At 42.1% G+C, this 9,394-nt stretch overlaps 1 protein-coding gene across 5 annotated transcripts in view; it reads left to right on the plus strand.

Annotated features, from left to right (window-relative positions):
- ADIPOR2 (adiponectin receptor 2) overlaps nt 1-8,640 on the plus strand; it is a 45,389-nt gene extending 36,749 nt beyond the window's left edge. For 4 of the 5 annotated variants that reach the window (XM_030469211.1, XM_030469212.1, XM_030469210.1 and 1 more), the window contains exons 4-8: nt 716-887; nt 1,617-1,803; nt 2,864-3,051; nt 4,247-4,440; nt 5,907-8,636. In XM_030469211.1, coding sequence (XP_030325071.1) covers nt 716-887; nt 1,617-1,803; nt 2,864-3,051; nt 4,247-4,440; nt 5,907-6,038 — 873 coding nt within the window. In that variant the 3' untranslated portion in view covers nt 6,039-8,636. Of the gene's footprint in view, nt 1-715; nt 888-1,616; nt 1,804-2,863; nt 3,052-4,246; nt 4,441-5,906 lie in introns of all 5 variants that reach the window. The other variant, XM_030469209.1, reaches the window with a different exon arrangement.
- The last annotated feature ends 754 nt before the right edge of the window (nt 8,641-9,394 follow it).

Genomic DNA, 9,394 nt, shown 5'->3' on the forward strand with positions numbered 1-9,394 from the left:
TGAAGCCAAACTGAAGACTTCATGTGTCTTATGTTACTGAAGCAGTGCCAAGAGCACCTGTGCACACTATTTTCATTCAGAACCAGCTGCAAGAATATATTTGTGCACATATGTTCTGTCTCTCTGAAAAGCAGAAATCTGATGGAATTGAGTCATGGATCTGTTGCCTTAACTGATTTGTCACCATTTGTTTTGGGAGTGGGGGAGCATTTCTTTTCCAACCTGGCTAAGGGTTTGGATACTTCTCACAGGACTCTGCCACTTCATGCTTTCTGGCCCATATTAGTGCTGATAAGTAGCTTTTTTGCTAAACTGCCCCAAAGGCTAGCAGGTACAGAGTCTGAATGGTTTGTGGTTAGAAGAACAGACTTTTACTTGTTTCTTGGAGAGAGATAGGTGTCGGTTTCTTTAGTTAAATGGAAAGCATAATCTGTGAAAATAACAGGACATGGAAATTAAATGCTTTCCCTTCATTAGCAGTGAAAAAGCCCAGTAGCTTTCCTGTTCAAGGAGATGCTGAAGTATTTCTCTCTGGTCACGCAGCTCAACTTCATAATTATACTGTTTTGAATAGGGAACAGTGGTTTAAGTATTATATTCCAAGTGTAAAGCCTCTTTGCCAGAGATGTCTCTTACTGATAGGGGTTTTCTGACTTCTGCCATAGATCAGTGGAACTCAATTTCCAGCATTTAACTAAAATCCTCTAACTGGCAGGTATGGGAGGGCCGATGGCGAGTCATTCCTCACGATGTTCTGCCTGACTGGCTAAAGGACAACGACTACCTGCTGCATGGACACAGACCACCCATGCCTTCCTTCCGGGCTTGTTTCAAGAGTATCTTCAGAATACATACAGAGACTGGTAACATCTGGACACATCTTCTAGGTATTTTTAGCTTTCTCCAACATTTGTGGATTTTATTGTTCTCTTTGAGAGAAAGATAGAAAAGGGGCTGGAAGGTCAGCATTAGGTCACTGGTAAGCGATTAAATTAACAAGTTGGTATCGCTCTCCTGTTTTTGTCCCAACAAAGTTGGATGGAACTTAATTATGGCATTTGGTACAAAGTGAAAGATTTCCTCATCATTAGTATAGTACCAGTAAGGATTCTTTTTTCCCAAGTATGTAGGTGTTAATTGAAATTGCATTTCTTGCCATTCATTGTGTAGAAACACAAATGAAGTTTCAGCTTGTATAAGTGGCTTTCAGCTTGGAAGGAGCCTTGAAGAGGAAGGGTTCCTTTGAACTATGCCTTTCTCTTTTTATAATTTGCAACAGGATTTTTTATTGTTCTAGAATGTACAACATTGTCATCTTGCAAAACAAGTAAAAATACCTACTTTAGTGGGAGATTTGGACTAGGTCATTTCTAGACATCCCTTCCAGCTCTGATAATTCGGTGTTACAGAGTCCATGCAAGTCTGTATCAGATCAATCTGAAGCAGAAATGAAGTTGAAATGTTAAGCTGCATTAGGGCAGTACTTTATTCTGCATGCATGCTGCTGGTTGTTGTGCAGCTCCTATGTTTAGTGCTCATGTATACTAAAGTCATGTTTTTAAAAAAAGATTTCATTTTGCCTGAACTATACACCTTTCTGCCTTACTGTTTTTCAGGATGTGTGTTCTTCCTTTGTCTGGGAATTTTCTACATGTTCCGGCCAAACATGTCCTTTGTAGCACCTGTGCAGGAGAAAGTGGTTGTTGGGTTGTTCTTCTTGGGAGCCATACTCTGCCTCTCCTTCTCATGGCTCTTCCACACAGTGTATTGCCACTCAGAGGGTGTTTCCCGGCTCTTCTCCAAGTAAGTGCCTAGAGGAGAGGGCAGGCCAAATAGGAAACAGGTGGAAAAACAGGGCTGGGATTCATGCCTGGAGCCTCTGTGCTGGAGTTGTTTATTGCCTGACCATGTGTACTGTTGAACAGAGTTGAGTGGAGATTTGATGCAGCTTCGTGTAATTATTGTTTGCTTCAGCACAGGTTTTTGTGCTGCTTTAGTGTTAAAACAACTTCAATTTCTGCTGTTTGGCAGGCGTGTGCATGCATCTTGCTGCTGTAAGTAATGTACCTAGAGCTTAGTTGCAGGACTTGGGAATTTTAATGCAGCTGTCACTTCTTGTTATTTCAGCTATTCTGAGTAACTTCGTATCTTAAGCTTATGTAAGACATCTCTGCAACATGCATCAAGATGTCTTGGTCTTTTGGTTTTACTATGCTTTCTTTTTTGGCTGGCCTCTAAATATGTTGTTTTTCTTAAAATCACTCAACCTAGGATTGTGTAATCTGCAAGACCACCTCTAAAGTAACCCAGCAATTAAAATCCTGTACTGAAAAATTAACTCCCATCTTCTGTAGGAGCATTTTGTCAGAATGTGGTAAAAAGCGATAACTGTAGAAATTCCTTTTCTTCACTGATGTATAGAAAAACTGTAACTGAAGAATTGTGACATTATTTCCCAGTGGTCACTTAAGCTGATGCCTAACTAGCTCATGCTTGTCTGATGCTAAAGTGTTTGTGTTGGCTGTGCTCTCACAACATGCTGTGTGTCCTTTTTTGTGTTCAGAGAACTCTTCAGATGAGGAAAAAAGCGGCCTAAGCTTAACTCTGAGCTTTAGTCTAAAGGCTGCTGCATTAATTGCTGATAACTGTCCAAAAATGGCCTTCCTAGTTGTTTATCCAAGTAATCCATTATTGTAGGAGGATGGTGGTGAAAGAATTGCCATCAGGAAGTAAGTTGCAATAGTGAAATAACTTTGTTTGGTAGTGGGAATGAGACAGTTGGTCTACTAAAGGGAGTGTGTGTTGGTAAGAGGACTTCCATAGGTTCACATTACTCATCAAACTGATATGTGTTTCCTTCTAGGCTGGATTATTCTGGCATTGCACTTCTCATAATGGGCAGCTTTGTACCATGGCTGTACTACTCCTTCTATTGCAACCCTCAGCCTTGCTTCATCTACTTGATTGTGATTTGTGTCCTGGGCATCGCAGCCATAATTGTCTCACAATGGGACATGTTTGCAACCCCTGAATACCGGGGTGTAAGGGCAGGTAAGACCTGGAGTTAATTGTTTTTTCTTCTTGACTGTCTTTCCTCCTTCCTGCTTGCTACTGGGAAAAAAACATCTTGAAGATTTAAAAGAGCATGATTTTGAAAGAGAGATAATGTTCTTTGATTGGTTTTTATTTAGCATTTATTATAGCCATCTGGATGCACAGATAAGGGCTGGTGTAAGTCTAGAAGTACATTCCTGAAATGGGCAGTAACGCAGCAGTAGGAAAGGTGGTGTGAAGTTTCTAGCGGTATCTCACAACTTTGCTTCCAGAAAAGTGACTGACTGCTTGGTGTGTGTATGTGTGTATTCCTTCTATTGTTTGCCTTGTTTTTATAATAATGGGCTTAGCCAGCAGCAAATCATTGAATAATTTAATTAATCTGAATGATTTGCCTAGATATAACATGTTTAAGACCAAGAGCCTCATTTTTCTTTACATGATCAAAAGAACAAAAACATTTGGTTTCATGTTCTGAGGCAGGAAGAAAGGGAAAAGCTTTAGGGGATAGCTGTGGAATCTGAATACAGCTGTGTTGAATACTAATATTTCTTGTCAATTAACTTGCTTATGCTGTCTACTGAAAAGCTACATTTCCTCAACAAACTATGGGTGTACCTTCAGAGAGCTCAGCCTTCCAGATTTATAATCTGCATAGGACATAATTACTGCCCCCTTGCACCCTTTTTTTGCAAGATTTCTATATTTGCTGCTATAATCTAAATAAATCAACCATTTTTTCATATATGGGAGACAGATGATCTTCAGGTGCTACTTTCCTGTTTCCTAGGGCGACTTGTACAGTATATACATCATCTCTTTGTGTCTCCTTGTTGTCTTGCTCTTGAGAGATTAGGGTGCAGTGAGACACAGTTGGTGTAGTCTCAGTGCCCTCTACAGTCCAAGATGTGTAACTGGCGTAATGTACATTAAAGCTGGCAGGCACCATCATTAAGTGAAATATTTTGCTATCTCCTGGCACATATAACTCTCTTCTTGTATATGAAGAAAGTCTTTTTTAACCTCTTCTCCAGTTAAACTCTTTTAGGGACCTCCAGCTTCAGGAGTTGTCACCTTTCTGCACCTTTGGCAAATACCAAGTTTTCCTTCTGTAGCTTTTGTGTTTCAGTTGTCTCCCTTTTACCGCCATGGTATTCCAGTCTGACTCTCCCACATTTTCTTTACCCCCCAGGAGTATTTCTAGGTCTGGGTCTTAGTGGGGTTATTCCCACGCTGCACTTTGTCATCTCTGAGGGGCTCCTGAAAGCAGCCACCATGGGGCAAATAGGCTGGCTGGCACTCATGGCATGCCTGTACATCACTGGTGCTGCACTATATGCTGCCCGCATCCCGGAGAGATTCTTCCCTGGCAAGTGTGACATCTGGGTGAGTCTACAGAGTGACTGATGAGCAGAACAGTGTGAAAGGTTCCCCTTGAGGCTGGAGGATATTGGGTCAATTTTCTTATGGCAAGTATCAAACAGCTGCACCAGGAGCCTAGGTCTTAAGGGGCTGAACAACTGTGGGCTCTCTGAGCCCAGCTTACCTGGTGCCTCTCTTTTGTTATTACAAGCTGTCTGCTCTGAGGTAACTGCTGGTGTGCAAACTCACCATAGCAAGTGTACTAGACAGCTTTACTAGGTGGGTGACTTTGTGAACTTTTTTGTGTGTGTGTCGAGCATCCTGCAAACACACATCTTACTTTGCTGCTGTGCAAAGTAGTGCATGGTTATTTCTCAAATGTTCAGTGTGCTTTCTGGGATCTTCACCATGTCTGGCTTCTCAACCTGTGCAGCCAGTGAAAATGTTGGGTAGAGATGGTAGACTCCAAAGGGATCTCTGGCCAAGCAGGGGTGCGTGTGGGAAACTTGGTGCGATGGAAAAAATTGCTAAGAGTGTGGGGGAGAAGTAAGTGGGTTAGATGTAAAGAAGGAAATTGGATGGAGCAAGAGTAGAAATGAGAGGGAGGAGGGTAAGCCTTTGGAAGGCTACTGTACTTCCACTAGGATAGGTTAGGGCCCCTAAAGAAGATTTAGATGTTTGAACGAGGCATGGGCTGTTTGTCTTTTGCACAGCACCAGTTTTCTAGGTTTGTTTAAATTACCAAGAAAAACCTTGTTACAGTAGTAGGTTCCAAAAGCACTGGAGTACCACCAACTCTTTCCTGAATTTCCTGTGGAGCCTGCAAATGCACATTTGTAGAGATTTTTCAAGAGTGTTATCCATATTGGTATGGGTTCCCTCAAACAAGAGCATGCTTTGTCATGTAGCTCCCTTGTGGATTGTATTTTGCTGTAATATAATCAATAGCATCCTGGGCAGTCATTCAGAACATCTGGTTGTTTCTCGGTTTTAATACAATACTGTTTTTTTCTGTTCTTTTTCTCTGAGGCAGAGAAATAATATCATAACATTCTGAAAATCGACTTGGTAAAACTTACGCCTGTGCCCAGAGAGGAGTTGGTACCTGTTGGCTGCATGAGACAGCCCTTTTTATTAATCAACCACCAGTGTTTGGTGTGGAGGAACTAATTTAGAAAGCCTTTTGCCCAAAGCCTTGGATTATCCTTGTTCCTTGACAAAGATACACTCTAGCATACTTGCTGGTTGACCACCTGGTTAAGATGACTGAAGGGGGAGAGGTGTGTGTGTGTGTGTGTAGAATTTTATTATTTTGCTAATGATATGAGAGGAATGGACTTTTACACAACTTGGAGAACTCTACAGCTTGTAGTATGAGGTACAGCTATGTGTTACTATGTACTTCAGCTGAATATGTGGCTTTTTTAGAGATAGGGTTTCATGAGAACCCAAAGTATCCCGTCTGAACAGAAGTGTTTTCTTTTCTGCAGTTTCACTCCCATCAGCTGTTTCACGTCTTTGTAGTGGCTGGTGCTTTCGTGCACTTCCATGGGGTTTCCAACCTCCAGGAGTTCCGTTTCACACTCGGAGGAGGCTGCACAGAGGAAGATGGGATGCAGTAGAACCAGCCTTCAGCCCAAGATGTAACCAAAACAGTACCGCAAGCGCGGTTGCAGCGTGCAGGCTAGCAAAATGAATACCTAAGAAGAATCCAAGCTTCAGCTGGTGGGGCGTGGAGCTTCGTGGGGGATTCTGACTAACCAAGATAAATTCTATACCTCAAGCAATGGAATGAATCAATTTGAAGACCAGGAAATTCTGAAACCCTAACTTATTCTTGGGATCTACAGAATGAGCTACAGAGGACCCTTTCCAAATCGGCTTCTGTTCAATGCCATATTTATTTGTAGAATTGGGGAGGGATAGCTTAGCGGTTTCCTTTTTTTAAAAAAAAAAGAAAAAAAATGAGGTTAAATTTATATCCTCTTGGAGGGTTTGGGAGTTGATTTTAGATGCTCTTTTGGGAGAAAAAAAAATTGTAAATAAGATTTCTAACTTTCTGTTTAAATAAAATTTATATAAATGTTTTAAACAAAGGGTGGGGGGGGGAAGGGTTTTTGTAAAGAATGCAACATGCAAGTACCACACACTGTTTCAATTTTGCACAAAATAAATGATTGCAGGAGGACCAGGTAAAATTTCCAGGAGTGAAGCATATTGGCCCTGCAGATTTTCCTGGTGGCCAACATGCCCTGGGCAATATGGGGTCCTGGCCAGCACTTGGAGTAGGTTCAGTATGTGTACACAAGGATTGTGAAGGCTGGATTAATCATGTTGTCATCCAGGTCACAGTGTTAACAAGTTTATTTGCTTGTGTAGCTTGAAGATTTATCTGTGCCCTGCCTAAGCATGTGGGACAGCTGCCTTCCAGGCTTCCATGGCCTGTGTAGTACTGGGTTGTGGATCTTATAGTTGTTTTGGCTCTCATCATATGAATTGGAGCGTGGTGGGATAACTGCACGTGGAATGGCAAACAGTCCGACTCCGTCAGTGCCTGCCTGTTCCCAGGGGCCACCATTGAGTAGATGGTTGCCATTTGCAGGCCTGCCCTGTTTTGTTGAACAAATGATGGTAATGCATTTGTCAGAAGATAGTTGAGCATGTGAGGGGAAAAGAGGTGGGGTTAAGAGGGACTGGGAAGTGGAAGCTGTGTGCTTCAGGACTTGGAGTTAACAGTTACTGCAGGCCTCAAGCACGGTACCTTCTCATGGGTCAGGATCTGTATGCCAAGGGGGTTTGCAGTTTTTTCTTTTTAAGAAGGAAAATCCACAATCAGCCCAATGCAGTTCCATTTTTAAAATTTTTTTATTTACTAAGGTCTGCTTCCCATCTGTGCTCTAGCAGTGGGACTGCTGGTATTTCTTAAACCTAAAACTAAGAGTTCAGTTGGATTGCTGTGGAGCAGATGGCACCTCCTGTATAAGGGGAGGCATATAACCTTCTCTTGTGTAATTGATGTAGCTTGATCTTTGGAGCCTAATCAGAAGCCAGAATGAAGGAGAATCTTTGGAGTCATAAGGTGAAACTTGAATGTTTTGTTTCTTATGACACAGGTATTGCTTGGAGTGTTTAATTGGAAATTCAAAGCAATTACCTCTCATGGATGAGTTAAACAGCTCATGAAACGCCGTATTTCACAAGGAAGAAAGGTACAGCATGGATTTTTTGTTGTGGTGTTTTTTTACTTTGTTTTAAGACTCCTGCAAGTTCACCCTTCAAGAGAAAAATGTAGATTGTGAAGATTTGCCATACTCTGGATATTGCAGAGTGTGTTTTGGGGAGTTGCTTTGCCTAATGGAGTCAAGTAGAAGCAGAATGCCTTCTGAAAGTTTGACTGGATGTTAAGGCTCCACCCCTCTAATGGAATCTTTGTAAAGCCTCTGAGAGCAAGGTCAGCTGCACAAAGAGGTGCTGCAGAGCTTAGAGGGACATGTTCTCAGTAGGATCACTACAATGGATGCCTGTAGGGCCAGAAGTTATCACAGGTCTGTGAGGTACTAAAAAGAATCAAAGAGCAGTATTAACTTGGGCATAAGGGCTAATAGCACTGGCATCTCAGACAAAGATGTAGAGTTGCATGGTAGGAAGTATGCTGGTGTCTGAGAAGGGCCTGGTACATATCAGAATCAGAGTTGTCTGTAAGGTGCTTTGGGATACCTCTGTATCAGTACCAGCAGAAGTTGCAGTCTCCATCCTGGATCATCCCATGTTCACTCCTCGAAGGGTGATTGTAACCTGGTCCTACACAGCACAGAATTATTACAGAAACACAGTACTTCACCTGCTATTCTTAACCCAGTCAGTCTCTCCTTTCCAGAAGTTTGTGTTCCAATAAAAACAACTTAGCTGTGCACTTTTCTGTAGCTCTTGCTGAGAACTCTTCCCAGGTTGGCACCTGAATGCCTTACTCTCAGCAGTCAGAGGCTTGCTTGCTCTGTGTGCAGGTTATTGCCATAGAATAGTTAAGACCTACAGCTTCTTTCCTTCCCCATTAAATAGTGGCCTTGTTCAGTATATTTCTTTTTAAAAATTGCTTACTGTTGAAAGCAATGAAGCACATTCTGGGTTTTTGATGGTTGGGGACTCTGGTGATGGTTCCATATAAGATGGGATCTTATTACTTGCTGTATTCTTAACTTCTGCTAATAAAAGAACCAAATTGAATATTGTCTGGTTTGGGTCTTTTTGTGCTGCATGGGAAGCTTGAAAGTTTTTCTTTCCCTGTCTTCCTGATGCTTACAGGCAACACTTCATAGTTTAAAGATTTCTGCAGGAGCAAAATCTAAACTGATGGCTAAAGGCTTGGTTATGTACAGTTAAACTGATGGATGCTTGGCATGTGCCTTCTGGAGCAAAAGTTACTGGATAGTGGGAGTTCATGCCACGAAAACCATTAGTTCTGCTAATAACTAATTCACATCAAGTTTGTGCCTGCATTTGTCACAAGATTTCAGTACTGTTTAATGTGTATAAGCATTGCAGCAGACAAAAGTGTCCATGAACTGTGCTGCCTCTTAGTGCTAATCTCAAGGGAAAGTTGTTTTTCCAGGATCTATATTTATTCAATGCCTGCTGGAGTTGACAGGTGTAGTACAGGGCAGATAGTGGGGTAGTGGCAGGGGTAGTGTTGGGTGTATCAGGTGCCACCACTTCATGAAGCTGCTAGTCAGAAATTCCCCTGGCATACACCTGCTCTGAATTTGTGGAAAATGAAGAGTGTGGGACAACATTTATCCTCTCCCGTGACTGCTTGTTTTTGACCTCTGTCATATTTTAAAAGTAACTCCAGGACAAAGGGGGCTTGGTGTTAGTGTTCAGCCTTTTGTTTTGGAAATCTTAGCCTGAGGAGTGAGGCCATAAAGCTGCAGGGTGGCCTTGGGGCTGGTTAGTCTTTGACAGGCCTCTCTCTCCAGCCCCC

Source organism: Calypte anna, chromosome 1 (genome assembly GCF_003957555.1).
Source record: "Calypte anna isolate BGI_N300 chromosome 1, bCalAnn1_v1.p, whole genome shotgun sequence".
NCBI lineage: Eukaryota > Metazoa > Chordata > Aves > Apodiformes > Trochilidae > Calypte > Calypte anna.